Source organism: Cheilinus undulatus, linkage group 2, assembly GCF_018320785.1.
Source record: "Cheilinus undulatus linkage group 2, ASM1832078v1, whole genome shotgun sequence".
Lineage (NCBI taxonomy): Eukaryota > Metazoa > Chordata > Actinopteri > Labriformes > Labridae > Cheilinus > Cheilinus undulatus.
In genome coordinates this window covers 43,953,994-43,975,999 of record NC_054866.1, presented here as the reverse complement: position 1 = coordinate 43,975,999, position 22,006 = coordinate 43,953,994, and the positions used below count along the sequence as shown (strand labels likewise).

The 22,006-nt window shown below is 39.5% G+C and overlaps 1 protein-coding gene across 1 annotated transcript in view; it reads right to left on the bottom strand.

Annotated features, from left to right (window-relative positions):
- The window catches only part of zmp:0000001236 (mastermind-like protein 2), an 84,578-nt gene that overhangs the window by 16,995 nt on the left and 45,577 nt on the right, over window positions 1-22,006 (bottom strand). Inside the window, exon 2 of the mRNA XM_041809738.1 lies at window positions 1,205-2,419. Coding sequence (XP_041665672.1) covers window positions 1,205-2,419 — 1,215 coding nt within the window. The remainder of the gene's footprint in view (window positions 1-1,204; window positions 2,420-22,006) is intronic.

Below are 22,006 nucleotides of genomic sequence, written 5' to 3'. Positions count from 1 at the left end.
ATGTTTAACTAGAAAAGCACTTGGAGAGCGCAGACCTCGGCCATTAGCCCTATCTCCTGATAGTAAAGAATCCTTTAAAAAACTCCTGAATCCAGACAGTGATCCGGATCACTCCGCCATTTCTGACATTTCCTGAAAATTTCATCAAAATCCATCCATAACTTTTTGAGTTATGTTGCCAACAAACTAACAAACTCTGCCGATCACATAACCTCCTTGGCGGAAGTAATAAAGTCGAGCAAATAGTCTGCTTACAGGAAAAAAGCTTGACCTCTATGAAAACATTTTAACATGGCTAACGTAGCTCTGTTAGCAGTGCAAGTTACGTAGATAACAGAGCTAGCTACCATAGCTAAAGCTCACAAAGCCCTTGGGTGTCCATACTACCAAAGCTATGAAGCTAACATTAACTACATAGGCAACATAGCTACATTATTTACGTAGCTTATGTAGCTATGTTTGCTAAAACTCATGTTTCTAAAGCTAACCTAGCTACATTGGCTCACGTAGTAACATCAACTTTGCAGCTAGTGTTGCTAACGAGCCATAGTTTTCTAATCTACTTCTAAAACCGGTCTTCACTTAGTCTAGATCAGTTTAGACCTCTGACATTTTTCTGTTTAATTTTTTTAATTGTAGCTTAGCCTGTAATGTTTGTATTGTGGTTATTTCATGAATGTAACTGCCAGACTTTGTTTATGATTAAGTTGAATTATCAAAAATATCCAAAACTGGAAATATCTTGTCCCTGCAAATTACAGCACTTCTGTTCTGACAGAGACAGCGTCTCACATCAACAATCTGCGAAAGGGGTTTTCTGAGATTTACAGTCTGCAGCCAGACTGGAATATTCTGATTTCACCCCCAGGCTCTGTCATCCTATTTTACAATCTATAGTTTTAAGCTATCACAAAGGGTACTATGGCACTGTGCTGACTCTCAGTTCACAAAAAAGCAGCTCTGCCTCTTTCAAGGCCTAGAAATCAGTCATTTTTTAGTTTTTAGATTCCACCGAGTCTCATGGATTCTATCACACGTCTATTTTCATATAACTTGTGCAAAAAAATCAGCTCTTGAAGGGGAATGTAACCCTCAAGCACATGTGCATTGTGCATCAAGTTGTACATGCATCGCTGATTATTAATAAACTTTTTTAGATGCAAAGTTTTCACTTAAAAACAATCCAGACTGACTTTGCACATACCTGTCTCTGCTGTGCCAGCTTCAGAGGTATCCCACTGGGAGTACTCTTGGGTTGCAGACAAAGTGACCCTGATGTGGAGATCTGTTGGTTTTGGAAGTGGAGAGTTGAATGTGGCTGATTGTGGCTGGCCGATGGTGACTGCTGCGTCTGCTGCTGGGCTGAAGTCTTGTTCACTGAGTTTGCCATGACAGGCATGGGCTGGCTGGAAGAATGTGGTGCTTTGGGACTGAAGTGTAACGTGGGTTTGGTGCTGAGAACCTTCATGTCCAAATGATGAGAAACATTGTGCCCATTTGACTTGAAGAGGCAGTTGATGCCTTTACCCTGAGGGCCGATCCTCTGCTGGCTGAGTGGAGCCGGGCTGGAGGCTTTGTCCTGGGGGAAAGCGCTGGTGGAGGAGTGGGTGGTCATAGCAGGAGCCCAGCTGGTCAGTCCTGCAGGTGGTGTTTGGTGGTGGTGGTGGAGCAGGGAGCTTGGCTGCTGCTGGTTCGCTGCCATCTGCTTCAGCTGCTCTGCGTGGGATATTTCTGGCCAGCAGGGCAATGCTCTGGGGTGTCCCGCTTGAGTGTTAGCTTTCTGTGTTGTGGTTGTAGAAGAGGTGCTGGTTAGAGTGAAAGAGGGTCCTGCAGAAGCTGGTCGAAGCTGTGGAGAACCACAATGAACCTGGCCGAAATCTGGAGAGTGCTCCAGTTTTATCGGCTTTTCCATCGGAGAGCAAAGACTGCCAGCTGCTCCCGCTGAGCTCGGTCGACCCAGATCCAAACCGAATGTATCATCCTGCTTCAGGATCTTCTCAAACTCCAGATCATTTAGAGTGGGCACTGTCTTTGTCAGCTCATCAAAAAGATCCTGAAGCTCAGGGTCGATCTGACCCCCTCCTTCATCTTTGAAGTCAAAAATCATCTCTGTGTGTGACTGACCACAAGACGGGACCTCAATGGGCTCCTTTTTCATTTCTTTCAGGGTCATGTTAAATATGTCAGACCCCACGCCATGGGGCATCATGTAATTCTTCCTCTGCATACCCATGGTTGAAGACCCTTGCAGAGAATGAGACTGGGTCAAGTAATGGTGGCAGGGCCCATGCCCGAGACTGCCAGGATCCACACGGACACGCTTAAAGTCCGACCCCGAGAAACCACAGGAGAGCCCATTCTGCTTTTGAGCTTGTCCTGGTGCGTGGCCCTCGAGCTTCCTCCGTAAAGATCCTTGAAGCTGAAAAACACAACAGAAGACAAAATAAAAACCACTTCACAAATACAAAAAAAAGATTAATTATAGCCAAGGTCCCACTATATTTTCAGCATGATTATTGCCCGATCTGAAAGAGGTGAATGGAACTCATGCAGGTCAAGGGAGGAGCAGAAACATCTTTTTCACCAAGGAATGTTGTACAGTTGAGACCAAACTGAGTTGGGGCCAGGGACCCCCTCTGTATCTACTTAAAACCTACTTTGATTTCAGCACAAATCTCATCAAATGACCATGCTGCTTTTTAAAGCTGAAATAATTTTATGCACATACTTTTACAAAAATTGGTAAAGTAAACAAAAAAATTAAATTAAACCATTTAAAATATTCTTTGTTTTTGGAAAGCATCCTGCGACCCCTTCTCTGTGTCTTGTGACTCCCCTGGGGGCCCCGGGCCCCACTTTAGAAACCACTGTTTTAATTGATAATTCCCGCCCTTTGCACAGTGACTTTCAGCTCTCCTTTCTGGATGGAGATTTAAAGTCCCTAGGTGCAAGACAAAGCGGTATACAAACAGCTTTGTTCTTGCTGCTCTCACTGAACTAAACAACATATAACCTTACTTTGCACACACTTCTTTCTTTTTTATTCACTTGTGCATTTATTCCTGCATTTGAATCTTACACTTGTTTTTACACTTGCTTAATCAAGATGGGAAATTGACTTGAGCTTGTACAGCGCTTTTCTAGTTGTCTGACTACTCAAAGTGCTTTTACATCACAGGTCCCAACTACCCAGTCATACCCTTCCACATCCATTCACTCACATTCATACACTAATGGCAGACGATGCAACGGAGAATTTTTTACACATTTACATGCCACCATGAAGCAGCAGGAGCAAATTCATATTAAGTGCTGGGGTTCAAAACCACAATCTTCCAATTCTAGATGTATTTATTTGTGAACTTTAAACTGGTTTTATGGGTTGGTACGTTGCTCTCTTCTTATGCACTGATTGCTTGAACCTTGAGCACTTTCATCTTTTCCTCTTGTCCTGTTGTTTTGTCTGAGATTAAATCTGGCTTGTAACCTTTATGCAGTGGTGTAGAAGTGGTTACACTCCTAATTTATATCCACTTTAGAAGTGGGTATACTTTTCATTATAAAGTCAGTATACTTTATGGTGACAAAGATTAAGTACCTGCATATACTCTACACCAGTGGTTCCCAACTGGTTAGGCATGAGTGTCCACCTTGACCTCCTTCGTTATGAGAAATTGCGGCCTAACTTCTTTAAAATATTTTACCACTGTATTTTTTATTAGATTTCAGACAAAACATAACATCACCAACAACAACAATAATACAAGACCTTGCCAGACATTCAAAAAATTCAAAATTACAGGTTACAATACTAGTTACATGGGGATTTTAACACATTATTTCAGAAATTATAAAGTAAATAAGATTTTATAGTGAATGAGTGGTACATGAATTCCAATGATGTGAATATGCCTAAGGCAGACCACCAGGGGTTTTATTTATTCTTTCAAGTATAATTTCTATTTAGCCCATCTTTTAATGTATAAGTCATTTCTCAGTCTCAGTAAGAAAGTCAACCTTTCCTACTCATGAATTTCTTTAATGATTATCACTTAAATGTATTTAATAAAAAATGTTACAGATTAGGCATGTCAAAAAGCACACCGTTATGGAAGGACAACTATTCATACATTTTATTCTACTTCATTTTTTCCCAAGTTAGCAAGGAAATTTAGCAATTACTCAATGAATTTCCAGATTTTCTAGGAAAAACCAGCTTTGTCAACCAGGAAAAGGAGAAACATGAGTTGGAGTCTTGAGAAAAAGACTAAAATTACTCCCCATAACAAGAAAACCTAAAAATGTGTTGATATTCTGCATCTCCATTTATGGCTTTTAAACATCAGGAATTTTTTGCCGCCTATTTTTTTTCCTGGCACAAATTTGCGACCCACTCGAATCAGCTTTGCGACCCACCAGTTGAGAGCCACTGCCCTACATGACACCACTGCCTGTATGACATAACGGGTGTTATAACAATTAAAGTAATCTGAGCCTGAAAAGTACAGTACTGTAAATAAAGTTTTGGTCATCTAGCTCAGTCTCTTTTCCTCTAAGAGTCATCACATCGGTTGCAAAGATTGATTACATACCACTGTGTAGTCTGTCACATCAGTCGGTCAAGTCATTTGTGGCCCTGATCACCTAATCTGACATAGTGACTATCATACCAGAAAAAAGCATCATGTAGTCTGACCTCCTCTTAATATTTAGGCTGAAGAAATCATTTTCATATCAAGCCTTTAAACATTTCTCTTGGTTTAAACCCTGTCTTGTGAACCAGTTTAATAATGTTAATAGGCTTGAGTGTAAGTGCATGAAATTCTGAATTCAGCTCAAAGTAAAACCATGTAAATTAATCCAATTTCACAATTTGCTCCAAGGCTTGCGGCTGCTGTGCACTTAAACAAGTTGTGAAAATGAGAGGGATTACTTTAATTGATCGACCTTGTTTTTATTCAATGAAATAACTTCTATTTTCCACATCACCTTGTCAGAACATGCATTTAGATTACACATTAAAAGCTTTTATATATGTTATAAACATTTTTAAATGCTTTTTTGGGCAATTAAAATGGTACAGTTTGAGTGCAGTAGTGGATGGGCTAAGGAGATACAGAATCTGATACAGCTGACAGACTGCAGGGAGAAGAATAGGGTCTTTGTTTCCCTCATTTGCATACATTATATTTTTCTCTTTTGTGCTTCGTTAGATAGCAGAGTTTCTCCTTTGTGGCTGAGATTCTGCTTAACATGCTGGTGCAGATATCCAACTTCCTTTTGTCCTATCCCTGTGTCTTTATTTAAGGTAATACGCATATGACTCACTACTCTAAGCACTCAGTATCACTCCATAAAACTGAGGCATTAAAAACAGAACAAAATGTGCTTGTTATATTATTTATATTTTCAGGAACATATATTCTTATGCCAACGAAATAACAGAGTTTTTTTCCCTTTGCATGTGTTATTAAAAGCAGTTCACTGAGGAAGAAATGGTCTATCTAGATTCAATCTCAGGCACACTTCTGTACACACATAAAAATGACTGATTATCTGACCGTCTCGTAATGTGGGGCCTGTATGGAAACAAAATGCTGCTGATTGTACACCAATCTGGCCACAGGAGAGGAGTAGCAGTGAGTGCATATTTCACTGTGGGAACAAATTTGAGTCATTTCCACCTGCTGGCACACATTAGATTAAGATGATTCATAGCCTGCGGCTTTGGAGTGAATCCTGCAGTTCACTACATTTCTACTCTGTTCGTGTCTGTATTACTTCTGCTAATGTTCTGAACAATTGCTCAGAGATACATCCTCACATTTTAATCATGGAACAAATATATGTATGACTCACCAAGCCTCCTTTACACAAACTAAGAAATGATGCTTCAACATATTGAATAGATGTAAAAAGATCGTGTCAGAGGGACATAAAAATGATCAGCTTTATTTTGAAGAGTCAAACAGTTGCATAGGATTTAACTAATTAGTAGAAACTGTTGTACTTTAGCAAAGACTTTTTGTTACAGTATGATTTCAGTGGTTGCCAGGATATTCACTGATTCCCAAGCAAACATGTAACCCTTTGGTTTATTTTAGTGCAGCACAATAATCAACGTGCAAACACCTGAAACTTCCTGAAGCTCCATGACAACATGAAAGCAGAAAAAAAAAGCAGCTGCGTTCAGCCAAAAACAAAAGGAGAACTGAGTCATACGTGACCAACGTCAACGCAAGAGTGAAAAATGTGTTCACTGTGTTTGGCAGCAATATGGGCAGAAGCCCGCTCCAAAGTTTGGTTAATGGTGACTTCCCATCCCCCTGCCATGGGAGGTTTTACGCCTTCATTGTAGACAGGACAGAGATGGAAGGATGGAGGGAGAGAGGGAGAGTGAGGCAAAGGAACTAAGCCACCTGCTTTGAGGACAACAGCCTTTTCACCACCACCAGCCACCACCTTTTCTGCCAATTTTTGCCACTTGAAAACCATTTTTGTCAATTTATACCCAATTTTGCCTCTGTTAATCTGTTTTTGCCACTGTTAACCCCTTTTAACCACCTTTTATGCCCATTTTCACCGTATTTTTGCCTCTCTTAACCTATTTCTGACACTTTTTGTTCCTATTTCACCACCTCAACTGCCAATTTTGCCACTTTGCACTCAATTTTGCCATTTTCCGCCTAATTTTTGGCATCTGTCAACCTTTTTTTTGCCACTTCAACCCATTTTTCAACTTTAAACAAACGTCTACCAATTTTAACCCTAACCCTTTTTTTAAGAAAAAAACATAGCATATTGTAGAATGCTTTGCATACGTAATCTAAAAATATATTTGGTGCTTTGATAGGGCCCACACTGGATAATAATTGGGCTCTGACTGGGATTCAACCCCCCCAACAAAAAACACCTAATAGGGTAAACAGTCTGCTAACTGAAGACCAATCTTGTCCTCCATATATAACACTCTACCGTAGCTAACAAAGCTACAACTAACAAAGCTATGTTAGCGAAGTAAGCTACTTAGGTAATTTAGCCACATAGCAAACGTAATGAGGCAATGCTAACAACATAAGCTATGCAACGAACAAAGCTACATAACCTAAAGAAGCTATGTCAGATACATTAGCTACATAGCCACATAAACAGTGTAGCTATTCTTAAACTAACAAAGCTTACAAAGCTATGTTAGCTACATAAGCTACATAGGTAATTTAGCCACATAGCAAACGTAATGAGGCAATGCTAACAACATAAGCTATGCAACGAACAAAGCTACATAACCTAAAGAAGCTATGTTAGATACATTAGCTACATAGCCACATAAACAGTGTAGCTATTCTTAAACTAACAAAGCTTACAAAGCTATGTTAGCTACATAAGCTACATAGGTAATGTAGCTGCAGAACTAACATAGCTAAAGCTAAAGCAATAGCTAGTGATCTAAGAAAGATACATTTGCTGAAGCTAGATCCGTTTTAGAAGTAGTTATGCTAATGGTGGCTTTCTTTAGCTCTGTTAGCTTTAGCAAAAGTCAATGTATTGTCTGTAATGTTTTCAGTGTGTTTGATGAAACTGCCAGACTTTTTGGAATAAAGTTGAAGACAAAGGAAAATTCTAAAACAATCTGACAGAGGGGCTGTCTCACAGTAGTAGTCTACAAGAAGGGGGATCTGAGATCTGCAGTCTGCAGCCAGACCCTTCTCAGGGAGCTGCATGTATGATTGTTTTTTTGGATGAGGTAGCGTAAAGCAGCTATCATCTTGGAGTGCAGGAGTTCAGGATGATATCAGCAGAAAGCAGCTAGAGAAGAAAGCTAAAATAACGGCACTAAAAGTTTAATTGCTTCTTACATAGAACATTTACTGGAGAGACACACTAGTGGATGCCTCTGTCTTATGCATGAAATGGTGATTATGTTTACTTGTTTGCTTGAAAAGATCACAGTTGGTCAACAAATACACTTGGGTGGCTGTAAATATATTTTGGTGGTTCACCCAAGTAAGTTCTATGAATGGGAACTACTGCGATAAATCAGCAGCATTAAACAATAAATGATGTCGATATATTGATCAGTGATCCTTATGTCAGTTTTAAAATCCTCCATGTTTATGAAACACTCCAGCTTAAGGAGACTCTGTAGCTCAGACCAAAGCACTTTTACCAAAGACAGAGCAAATTTAAGGAGTAAGACTGAATGAGAGACTGAAGTTTACAACAGTTTTAGGAGAGACCATAAATAACAGGTTAGATCCTGGAGAATGGCCTTATAAAGAAATATATAGCAATGATCCATCCTTCAGTTGTATGAGGAAGACAAACCAGCTTTCACATAAAGACACAATGTGCATTAACCCAAACCAGAGACTGATCACTGTACAGCATGGCACACTGAGGGCAACATTTTCAGTGATGATGAAGTTACACACAGATAAATATCACCATAATCAATCACTGATTAAAACTTGCTTAAATGAGTTTCTTCCTTTCAAGAAAACAAAAATAGAGTATTTTTCAGTAGAAGAAGAAACTAAACTTTAACTTTTTAAAAAATTGTTACACTGTTAATAAGATGACAAAATGACAGATACTCTTCAAGGAATAAGAGGTATTTAAATGTTGAATCCCTTACTATTACACCATTTTTCAAAGTTAAAATCTGATTTGAGCATTAATGGTTCTTTTTATTTTTGCCCATCATTTTTGTTCTTGTTAGAAGTAGAAGCTATATTTACAAAGACTTATTTGGAATACACTACATGCTGCTTGTAGATTTTTCATTGCACTCATCAAGGAAGAAGAAGCTTGTTTTCATATCATCAGCATAAAAATAACACCATGCACTGACAACATTTTTATGAAAAGTATTTCAATTAATACTGAATAAAGTAGGACCCAAGATGAACCCTTGGAAGACACCATTTTATATTTATTTTGTATCATAACATGAGTGATGGATTTTAACAGAGTGCGGAAAGGTTGAAAATAGTTTTATTACCAGAAACAAGATTCTGAGTGGTGCAATACCAACATAAACGGAAATTAATACAGGGTAAGAATTTATCATAGAATTAAACTAATAGTTTCAAATTCATTGTAAATTTACTTTGAATGTAAAACGAGGGTGGCAGTAGCACTGTTTGTGAGGACTTAAGTTTGGAACCACAGGGTCTTTGGTTTAATCCCATTAGGCACAAAATTTAGAATTTGGTCTAGTCACTAGAGAGGTACTAGTTTACTTCCCGAGTACTACTGAGGTGCCCTAGAGCAGTGGCTCTGAACTGGTCTAGCCTCAAGATCCACCACCACTTCCTTAATGAAAAATCATGACCCAAATCTCTTCAATTTTTCAGTCAGAATCAAATGTTTTAACAAAAATGGGCACTTTGGATGTGAGATGGAACAAGTCATATCACCCAATGAAAAGATTAAGACACATCCTTCAAAATAAAAGCACATAACAGACTTTTAGTGACATATTTAGTTGCAGGCACACATTCATGGCCTAGTGAAAATGGCTTCGCTAACCACTTTTAGGTCCCCACCCCCATGTGAGAACCAAGGCCAAGGGCACTAAGGCCCCAACTGCTCAGATGCTACTTCATAGCAGCAGCCTCTCACACTGGCATGCATCTCTTTTTGTGTATTTCCTGTTTGTGCATGTGAATGCATTTCAGCCTATGATGTATGTAGCATGTTCAATAACAGTGTTAAAATTGGCTTTTCCTCTTAAAAATACATTACATTTGTTGATATAAGCCAAAAATTGTGTGTAGAGAGTTTGTTTGGGCAGACCATGGAGTCAAGAGCTGCCATAATTGAGATCAGCTGATCTCAATTATCAGCTGATGGCTAGCTGATTTGCTCTAAGCACTCTAAGCTCTTACCTGGCTACACTCTGCTGCTCTCACTGCAAGCTGCTCTTGCAACCCTCCTCCACCCCAGCTCCTCCTTCATTCTGCTTCCAACTTAATCAGTGCCATTCTGTTGTCACTGATGCCTGATCTGTTACTCTCCCTGCCTTAGGCTTTCCTTATCAGCATAGGAAGAGCAGGAACATATGCTGATCCTGCTTGATGCTTCTATGTAGGCTCTGGGAGGGCAGGAGGATCCCAGAATAGCCACACCACCAAATATAAATAACAGCATAAGTGCTAATTAATGCTAATAATGAAATGCTTATAGCTGTAAATCATGAGCGTTTCTTGACAAAGTGGTCCTGACTAAAATGAGGAAAAGTGTCGAAGGAGCTCAGTTAACCTTTAATAAAATAAAATATGGGTATGAAATGCCATGTTTGAGATAAAAATACTGCTGTTTTAGGATAGGATAGAGGATAAAAAAAAGGGAGAAATATTTCAGATAACATGATAGAAGCTCATCTAGATAAAGCCGAGTAACTTTGCAGACACAGACAGATTGGAAATGTTCTTTAAGTTCATCCACAGTACGTCTCATTCACAGCTCTATCTTTGCCCAGATACAGACTATTAAGCTCCACAGCTCTCCGCAGACTACTGGACATCTGTTTTTCTCCAAATGCAGACGAAAACAGGCCTTAGTGTGTATTTCTCTCCAACCAAAGAGCTCTTTCTTAAGAAGACAGACAGAAGTGCTCCTCATGGTTCAAGGCACTGTCTGAGAAAACACATCATGAATAATGGAGAGGACAGTAGACGTGTTGCAAAAAGCCACTGAGAGACGAGGCTGCTTCACTGCAGCCTCTGTGCCATTTAAAAATGGACTTTGTGAAGCACAGTCCTTCAGTTCAGTCTTAATTATGCATCCTGATACTACATAATAAGGAAGAAATATAAACAAATCACGCGTAAAATAAACACTATTCTGACAAATAAAGGCCTACCCTGCCCCTTCGGCTTCACTCAGAGGCAGTGGCCTCATAGCTGGCCTTGAAATCCTCATGACGGATCTCCAAGTGATCTGAAAATAGATTTTTTTGATTAACATTTAATGAGCTAGGAAGCTCTGAATCACTTTGAAAGTGACTCCTGCTGCATGAGCAGCTAAAACATATGCATTATATACACCAACCATCTTAGAGATGAAAGCAGTGCAGCTTACATTCGTTTTCTGTGTTGGCAAAAAGTAATTCAGCCCCTGTGAACGTCTAGTGAAGACAGCTTTATTGAAGTGTTTTATTATTGCAAAACCAAGTGCAAAAACAGAGTTTGTTTTGCCAGAAGTGGGAAAATCTCTCATCTAAACCTCAGCGCTTCAATAAAGAGTAAATAATACAATCCGCATGGTGCTTTACGGATGTTTTGAGCGGCATTTTCACGCTTCTTATTGATGCCCTTTGACTGATGCAGTGAAAAACCTGACCTTGGCCACGTCAGCAGAGGCTATCTATTCCTGGGAGCTAGAGGGCTTGTAGCTCGTGTGTCAAGCTGAGCAGTGTGGTGATGCTGAGCACTGTGGATGGGGCTCCGGGTGAGCCATCACAGGGATGCAACACCAAGCCTCCTGGTACCATCTGTCAGTCCAGTGGCACAGCCCTCAGAGCCATGCATGCTTCAAGAGTATAGGTTTGAGAGGGTTCGAAGGTTTTCTGTTTGTATACGAGCAACAAAAGCCTGAGCTCACCAGGCTTTAATTTATCCACCAGAGCCCTGAAACATGTTGCAATCTGCTCCACTGAGGGTTAGAAACTCTCCTCTCAGCATTTGACACAGGAATAAAAACAGTCCTTAAATAAAGGAATAAATACGACTATTGTGTTCCCAGGGAGACATAATATTTATGTGGCTCTGCAGGTTGCATACTGTTGCAAAAGGGAATTTCAGCTAGTTTTATAGCCAGATAAGAAACAATAGCCCTAAGAACAGTGCCGATGATCAGCTGTCATATCACATTCAGATATCTGTCGGCAGAGTGCTGAGAAAGTGAGGAGTGCTCAGCGTAATTATAGGCTTTCTACTTGCTGTCTACAGCAGTAAGCTTTTACAGTCCATCCAAAGAAACTGGATAAAACATCTGGCTTGTCCTGATTTTTTTTATTTTTTTGATGATTTAACTGCAGGACTGCAGTAATATGCACAGCATCTGATCAATAACAGTGTTTATTTCAGCACCTTTAAGCTCTTTGCACAATAGTCTCCTTTCTTTAAGTGAGTTCATTGGTTTTGGTATTAATATTTCAAACTAGGGCAGTCAAAGATTATTTTTCAAAATCGTGATTGATCCCTGAAGTTCATTAATCACATCTTTGATCACATTTTAAAATGAAATTATTCCGAATTCATGACAAAATTTAGGCCCATATTGAAAATGTTTCTTAATATGGGAATAAATACAAAAAGATGTATTTTATGATGTTGAATTTTAGATTTATTATTTAAATGAGATCTGGACTGCTACACCAGTGCAGTTTAAAATCATGACTTAAAGGTAGGAGACCATTTTCAGAGTGCTTATTCTCAGTACAGATTTTAACATTGTCATACATGAAGAAATATGTAGGAATGCATGTACAAAATGACTCACTGACGTTCAGATTGTGTGCCAATGCTCATAAGTTTGGTCATTTTTAACCCAGACCAGGAAATCCCTCAGAACAAATGTCTATAACAAATTTTGAGCTGCAGATCTGGTCAGAATGTTTTATCAGCCAATCTGACATTAATAGATTATTGATCCAGTTCAGAGAGCAGAGAGAGCATACTTTATACATTTCCACCACTTGTTTTTTGATATACTACATCTACATTTATCATACTGTAAATAACCTGCATGCAAAACCATGCAGGATCATTACAGGCATGAAGCTCATAGGTTATAAATGTGCAATGCATTATAATGATGACCTTTGTAGGGAGCTGCAGGCCCTTACAGCCAATCCTAAACCAAAATTATCTGCCACAGCAGTGAAATTATGACTTTTCAACAGGAATCTGTATCTATAGGAGAAAAATTTAGAGGGAAAAATAGATATTTCACTCTGGGAATCTTTGGATTTTATTTAACAAAATTCTCAATATGCTAGCTGTTGACAAAATGATAACTTCATTGTCCATACTTAAAGTAATATGTGAAATATGTTTTTTAATGAATCACATGGTCTGAAAGCCTGATTGCACAGGGCATGAGCCATATTGTTGCACAGGGATGCAAGCGAAGGTTCATGGTGTGCTTTCCTAATCAGGCTGGCGCGTGTTGGGACGAAGCAGCACACTGCAGAGGTGGGCTACTTTTGGCTCATCAGCACTTTGCATCCCCACACTTCCTGACACAGTTGTATTAGATTGAGGCTGCCCTCCAGAGAGCAGGCAGGAGAGAGGGATGAGCAGCAGCAGCGGCAGCAGGAAGAAAAGAGAAGCAGCTTCGTGGCAGCCTCTGGGAAATGGAAAGAGATGATAAGAGCCCCTTTGAAGAGAAATCATCCATTATGTTTACTGAAGGCAGATTTTTTTTAACAGTTAATGTAGCTCAGCTCCAACATACCATGGAGAAACTTGCTATTTTAATAAAAGGCAGCTTGCGCACAAAAAATCCTGTTACAGACACTTCCAGCTCTCCATTATCCAAAAGGCAGAGATTAAAAGGCAGCATTCCTATCAGTCCTTCACTGGCCTGCCCTTTGTTCTGAGTCAAGCATATGAGTTTAATGTGATCTCCCTGAGGCCAAAGGAAGCAGGAGGAAGCTGCTCTGAAAATATGCATCTACCCTAGAAGAAACCATGTGGGGCCTCTTTAAAAAAAAGGCAAGCAATGCTAACACCTTTGCAGTCACTGGTCTCTGCAGATCTATTCCAATGATGTTCTGACCTCTGGGATTTATACAAATATTTTATCTCCCACACAAAATAACCTTGACCTGGCCTAGAGGTTTGAATGTCATACTTTCATTGAATAACTGAGCATGTTCTCTGATCAGATAGAGTTCTAGAGCTGCAGATTCCCAGGATGACAGGTTAGCAGTGGAGCGATCCCAGGAACAAATATGGGATGTGTGACTCTTCGTGGGAGGGGGGAAAGGCTCCTCTGATTCTGACAAGGCTTCACAGTAGCACCAGCTAGGCCACGCCACTGCAGACATACCATAGGTCACCAACATCGCAGTGACAAGCCGTCACATCACATCACCCATGGCCATGTGGCTCACAGAGCTCCTGACACTGCTGTCGCCTCTCATCTACATGTCATTCTTAACCGCAAAGACATTTACTGAGGAGGACCGAGGGCTCCCCACACTCAGGAGCAACCCTGTGTAGCACGCAGCGCTTAGCTTCCAGAGGAGAAGGGATCCCTTCAATAAATGATTTAAAGTGAGAAACAACAGCATGTACTCCAGTTTACTTACTGTACTACACTAAGCTAAATGAAAAATACATTATTAGCAGTATTAGGGGGAATATTTTAAATGATTCTGTGTATATATTTCACATTGTACTAGAATTTAAAAGGCGACATTTGGCAGCATAAGGCACATTGTCTTAAGTGTATGAGGCACAATGATTTGTGGGGTGTCCATCCACATTTTGCCATCCTGAAAACACATTACTCTGGCATGAACTCAAGCGCAGAGAGCAAAGGATGGCTTAAGTGGCTTGATTATACATGAGAATGTTTTGGGTGTGACATGAACCAAACCAATCCATGCATCAGCTCTCATTCCCAGTTGGCACAATGGTATTTAAACAGGCAGAAATGTATTATTTAGACTCAACTCTAAATCACTCCTAATGTTTGCCCTTTTTGTGTCACTAAAAACATAGATCATACATGGGAAACTGTTTGACATGTGGTGTTGGAGGATTAAAGTTGTAATTCACTGAAACATTCCCACAACATCAGAAACAACCAAAAAGAAAATGCTGTGAATTTTACAGTATGAAGAACAAAAGTGTTGGACATCTCGTTTATATACCAATAAGGGCTGTCAAACAATAAACTCTTAAAAATCTCAATTATTTAAGAATTTTTATTAATACTCAAAATTCATTTCTCTCTCTTCCTCTTTTTTAGTTGGGTCATATTTTAAAAAGTTTCATCATTATTATGCTAAAAAAAAATGTTTTATTTTGGATTTTTTTGCAGTCCTAAACCAAGTGTAGTTGACTTCCTGTTTGAATAAAGACCTGCTTTTATAAAAAAAAAAATAATAATAAAAAAAGAAAAGAAAAAAAGAATAATTAACTTTGGGTAGATCAGAGGTTACATGAGCTTCACCACAGAGAAAGGAACTTCTTTTGGATTGAAAAAGGAAGATCAGGGAAAAGCCAAAAATAAATATCTGATAGCACAAGGTTTCAGATTACTTCCGACTTGTGGACTATGGACTTGATTAACATCACTGTGGCTGCAGGGAGATATTGGAGTGGCTTAACCCATTTGTGCTAAAGGAACAAAAAGCATGTGATTAATTCATTCAATCATTTTAGAAAAATGAATGCATTAATTATGGACCTTAATGTAGTCACAGATAGGTAGCCAAGTGTTGCAAGGCATGTAGCCTTCTATAAACCTAAGAGAAGAAAAAGTCCACTGAAACTCAAACACAGCACTGACTGTGCAATGTGAGCAGCAAAGTTATTCTACTTTTTATACAACAGTATAAAATTTTTTTTTTTTTGCTAACAAGAAATACAAGTTTTTTATTTTCTACTTTTCTTTTAGAAAATTTGACTTTATACAAAAAAGATTTTCAGAACAAACAGAGGAGGAGGTTGGGGGTGGAATAACCATTCATTGATCATTATCAAGGTAAAGCGTTCAATTAATCATCAATATGTTTGCTGTAACTTCTACTGTTGATTGTTAAAACAGAAGTTGTAAGAGCATTTCTTCTACTTATAGTAGAAGTTTAGAGAACAATCTTATTAAACAGACAGCAATGTGTCTACCAAAGTGGACCTACATATTTACTACAACAAAGTAAATATGGCTCCATTTATCATTTTTGTCCATTTTTGACAAGATATTGATAGAAAAGGTAAGCCCTCTATTCTCTAGATTCTCCATGAGAGAGACAGCACTTGTACAGGCATTCTGAAAGCCCTGATTTATTAACATGCAAAAAAAAAAAAAAAGAAAAGAAAAAAGAAAGGAAAACAAGAAATGTGCAGTCTTAAATAAGCTTAGAACTCCAGAGCAGGTGTTAGGTGGTTCAAAGTACTGCGTTTTCCTGAATCTTCAAGATAAGAAGCCGCTAGCTAGCCAGACCCCTCCTTGTTGTGAGGGCACAAACAGGAGTGCGATTTTGCCATTAAAACCTGTGGCGTAAAACTGACAACTGTGTTAAGTGAAAAACAGGAAGAAACCTGCACTGGACACCAAAATGCTTTACCCTGATTTCAGAATGATCCTTTAAGTTTATCATGTCCCAGGTACAAATCCTCAAAGCCAATGTTAGTCCATTTATTTGAGTTTGTTTTACCTTTTTGTAAACCACCAGCTTCTTTTCAGTCATCTCCTTTATCCCTCTCACTTTTGAAACTATGCAGAGTATGTGCCCTGGCTCCCTCTGCTCCTCACTTAAATTAAAGTGAGAGCTGTTTTGGTGGGAGGGGCAGAATGCCATAAAGGATGAGACATGACAAACCTTTGGATAAAATGAGTGCAACATGGCATTGCCGCAAAGTAGTCATTAAATCTAATTTATCTTGTTTTCAAGACTATTGGAAGAGAAATAATACTTGAAGATAGAGGCTATATCCTAAACAACACTGTTCAGCATGGCATCATTTATTCCCAAACAGACAAATGGCACCTATCTTAGTAAGCCGGACAGAAGACAAAACATCTTACATAAATCCCAGAGCTAGACACGGATAACTGTACAGTTCTTCTGGACAACGCCATATAGACTTCCCTCTACTGCTAGTGGAGCACCAAGGGTTCAATTTAGTGGTAACACAGGCTTACATTCTTACTGGTTCAACACCAAACATGCAGGAAACACCCTCTGTGAGCCTTTGCTTTCTAAATCCACATCTAAAGATCTGCGTGCCACGCAATACAGAAGTGTGTAGACATAATGTAGCTAACATGATGAGGAAACATGGGAACTGCTTGGGATTGTGGGAAAGTTAACATAAATCTCAAAATTAAGGAATTCTTGACTGTAAAAGCTGGGGAATAAGAAACTGAAGATCCCTGCAGACACCAGAGGTCACTGTGATTGTAGAAAAATAAAAGAAAAATCCCTACATAAAACAATGAACGTCAGGAGCAGTGGTTTCTATTTGTAAGAGGAATTGAATAGAATTGAAAAGAGCTACAGAAAGGTCTGTTTCAGACAGCTTTTAGTCACATTACACAAGAAGAACCAGGTGCACTGGTTAAAACTGAAGTAAAAATGGGGGCACATGAGGTAGTGGACTATCTGATGGTTTTAGCTTCTGTGGAAACAAATCCCTTGTTAAACAGGTCTGAAGCTTTCCTAGAATGTTTGTACCCTTAAAAGGCCATTGCCAGACAAACACAAGTACCTTTCTCCCAGCAACCGTCAAACACAAGGCCTGCCTCCGGTCATGCCACAGGAAAAGGCCCATAAGCAGGGAACAAGTTCCCTTCCTGTTTTCAAAGACGATTCCTATGGCACGCAGAGCCGTTTCCTGCTCGCTAGGCTCATTTCACCATCTCAAACATCTGGCTGCTCTTCAGCGTGCAGCTGCAGGACGCACAGAGCCAACAGTGCCACTGCTGAGTTGAGAAACACAGTCCTGAACCAGTCCAAGGGGAAATTTATCTTTTAAGAACATTCAAGAACAGCTAAAGTTGAGCAAAGGGCTGCACAATCAAAAAAGATAGAAAACACCATAAAACATGAGGACAATCAACCAATCCAGTCATATCTACTGAGGGTCAGCTAGCCTGAGTAGCTAATGGGAGGTATGACTAAAGAGTATTATTCATAAGATCCAGTAACTGCTGAGTCAACATTTACTATTGAACAGCTATTTATTAACACTACACAACTTTATTCTGTCAGGATAACCTTTCCTAAAGAAATAACACCAAAATGTAAATTTTGACAAGTTTCTGTAGACATTTCACACATAAAAACACAGATAGATAATTCATCTAATACAACTCAGAAATGAAAAATAGATAATTGTATCAGATCTGATTACTTCAAATCATCTTTTATAATAAAAAATAACGTCTAAGCAACATAAATGGTGTATTCAAAGATAGTCTATTTTTGGGTCACATGGAGGTGGAATTGTCCTGATCACTGGAGAATTTGAGTGTGCCTTCTTATAGATACTCCAATGTCAAGCTGAGATTTTTAAATTATGAGGTAAATTGAGTTAACTATATCATGCTGAAATGTTCTAAAAACAGCCATGAACATGTTTCTTGCATCTCTCTCCATAGCTGGATTGAGATGATGTCTCAGTATGGTTGCTGCTCCTGACACTACTATTCTAACCGGCCTCTGATCAGCACCACAGAGTGTCACACTTATTGTGGCTGCTAACAGCCTTAAACCTCCACAGCCTGGTTTTTATTCAACTAACAAACTTCAAAGTTTGGTTTAATTGGCAGCTCACATAGTGAAAGACAATGGTTGTTGCAAAACATCTAAAAGGCTGGCCACACCCTAGACGTGGTTCTAAGCTACTTGGGTTTCAGGACCCACCAGAACCTCCTCAACAGAAGTCATTACCCAAATTTGTAGAAATTGTAGAAACGGCTGCAGCTGAGGGAAAATGTTTCAATCAGCTAAATGTGCACAGTTAAAAGGGCTGTCATCAATCTTTTGAGGTAAATGTGAGCATTTTTTTTTTTTTTGCCTTTTATGCAACATATAAAAATACAATTTTCAAACAGAATACAAAAGCTTATCAGAGACGAGCAGCATTGTAATACAGCAAAGTTATAAAATAAATGTTAAAGAATTCAAACTGACTGCCATGTTTTTTCTGGTGTTAATCTCTTCACTACTTGGATTATAAATTCCTTGATGCTGGCTTTTAAGCACTGCAGTTCCAAATGAGGAAACAATATTTGTCAATATCTGATGTGATTGCAGCAAAGTGCTCTTTAGCAGCATCACTGTGGCGATTTCCTGGTGAAACAAGGATCCATTTTATATCCCGTGGGAAACCTGGGCTGAGTGGTTAATGCTGCTAATGCTGCTTCACTCAGCTCGGCCCTGATGAGCCTCATGCTTTTAGAGAGTCAAAACACATTTAGTGTTTTAAACCGCCTCAATAGAGGCAGCTTGGAAAAATCCACTGGTTGAAAAGCGTGTACTTGTTGAGTTTTGTCATCTCGCTCAGCTTTCACTTAAATTACACACACATGCATAAAGACAAGCGAGCAGTCACACCAATCTGCAGTCATGCTCCAAAACAATCCTCCACTGGTTGGGTTTGAAAAGGGACTGCTGCAGCTAGAAAGTAAGACGAAAAAATAAATGAGTGGGAAGCTTTGTTTCACTCCCACTACTATCAGTTCTGACATTCCAAATAAGGCCTGTGTGGACTGGTGCTGGCAGAGACGGACACAGAAAACACTGCAGAGCTCTCTCAGGCTCCAACCAAGGAAGAAGTGTGTGTGTTGGGGGGGGGCATCAGGGGATCACGGAGCAGAAAATATGTGACCTCTTAAAATTTATCATCAGCCTGACATTTCCCAGAAGGAGCAAAAACAAAACATCACATGATACTGATATATCTTAGATATTAGATACCATCTTCCATTAAAAAACATATGAATCAGCTCACTTCTGAACAGGACGATGAGGCCTTAACACTTTTAACAACATTAACACAGATGAAAGTCTTTAGATTGGTTTGATAGCTGTTGAAAAATACAAAAAAATCAATAAGACTGGGCAGTAAATAAGTAAGATAGCTTTGGAAACGTTTGGCTCTAAATTCTGGTTTGAAATAAATCTTCTGGATTTAACTAACAAACTGTACAGCTTACTGCTGATTTTCAAACTCATGCAAGTCTCATTTTAGAGGACAGAATTTGAATGTGGTTGTTTTTCTTTACTATGTTTATGGGATTTTCCTTTAAAGAGCAAAAAAATCGAGCATATAGCGTTAGCTCAGGCAGGCCACTGAGTCAAGCGCTTCCATAATTGAGATCAGCTGATCTCATACAAGCCCCCTCAGCTGCCAGCTGATATGCTTTTAAGACACTAATGGCTAATCGCACTCAGGCTGCCATATCTAAACTGCTCTTGCCTGGCTGCTCTCTCTGCAAGCTGTCTTGCAATCCTCTTCCACCCCAGCTCCTCTTTTATTCTGCTTCTGACTAAATCAATGTCATGCTATCGTCACTGATGCCTGCTCTGCTCTGGGTTTTTGCTGCTTCCCTCCCTACCTCATGCTTTCCTTATCGGCAGAGAAAGAGCAGGAACTTGGGCTGGTCCTGCTTTCCACATAGGCTTCTGGGAGGGCAGGGTGATCCAAGAACAGCCACATCGCTAAACATAAATAACAGTAATAAGTGCTAATATATAACTGCTAGTAAAGAAAAATTTATAGATGCAAATCATGTATTTTAAAGTGGTCCTGACTGAAGCAACATTGATTTGACATTAGGTTTTTTTTCACATTCAGACTGTATAAAATATGAACATAAACTCTGTGATGTTATCCATCACTTTCCAAGGTAGTTTTGAAGCCTAAGGCCTGAGGCATACTTGATGTTAACTACACAGGCACAGATGCATCATGGCTAAAATGCATCCCAAGCATCACTTCCAATTTCCACATACTCCACCTGTGCCATGATCTGCTCATGAAGCACAATCCCAAGCTAACTGCTTCCTTTCTAGTCAAACTTTGCACTTCCTGTGCTCTGGTCTGTCTTTAGCAAGTCCTAGAAGTGCCACTCTGCTCCTCTTAACAGGAGAAATGCACCAGGTCCATTTTCAGTAACATGTGTTAATCCACATCAGCGTGCAATGTATCCAGTCATCTTCAAAATACAACACAATGCATGGACTCCTGGCCATAAATCATCACTTTATCCCGTCTTTTCAAGTGGCACAAGCAACAGGTCATTGGGAAGTTAATGGTTCACAGAGCTAAAACATAAACCATAAACTTAATTTCATAATGGACTCATCCATGGCAGAAGCAAAAAATCATGGAATCGTGTTAAAATGAATGAAAACTCAACCCCAGCAAGGCAAACTGATCTGCTGTTTACATTGTACAATGCAGGACCTCAGACACGCTTCCAGTGTGTGTTACTCGCCTTCTGTTGGAGCCACCCAGATTTCTGTGTGGGCAGAATATGTGGAAATTGGACGTCAGTTTGACATATCACATTAACACTACGTCATTGTGAGATCCAGCATGCACCTGACTAGTGGAGGCAATATAGCGGAGGAGGATGTTGTGACAGTAAACACAATAGCAGAGACAACTAGAAAAGCACTCGGAGAGCGCAGACCTCCGCCATTAGCCCTATCTCCCAATAGTACAGAATCCTTTAAAAAAAGTCCTGGATCCAAACAGTGATCCGGAAATCTAATCAGTTCTTCCTTATGCCATTTCTGACATTTCCTGAAAATTTCATCAAAATCCGTCCACAACTTTTTGAGTTATGTTGCTAAAAAACAAACTAACCAACAAACGAACAAACCCACCCGATCAGATAACCTCCTTGGCGGAGGTAATAAAGGCTGAAAGTTTTAAAGACAAACTGATAAACCGAGTCCACAATTCTCCACATCTTTACTATGTGTTATTGTCACTGCACAGAGACAAACACGTCTGCCAAAAAAGAAGGGACAGATAATTCTGATTTAGAAATAAACATTTGGTGCTGGTTTGGCTCAGTTGGTGGAACTGGTGCCCATGTGAAGAGGCTGCAGTCCTTGACAAGGACTAGTTGTGGGGCCGATTCCCAATCCTAGCTCGTGTTTGGGAAATTTCTTCCCCCACACTCTCTCTCCTTGTGTTTCCTCTCTATCTTCGACTGTGCCATCAAAAACAATGCAAAAATGCTGTCGTGAAGAATAAGAGTAATCTTTAAAAAAAACAATGTTTATGCCTGTGAAATAATGAAG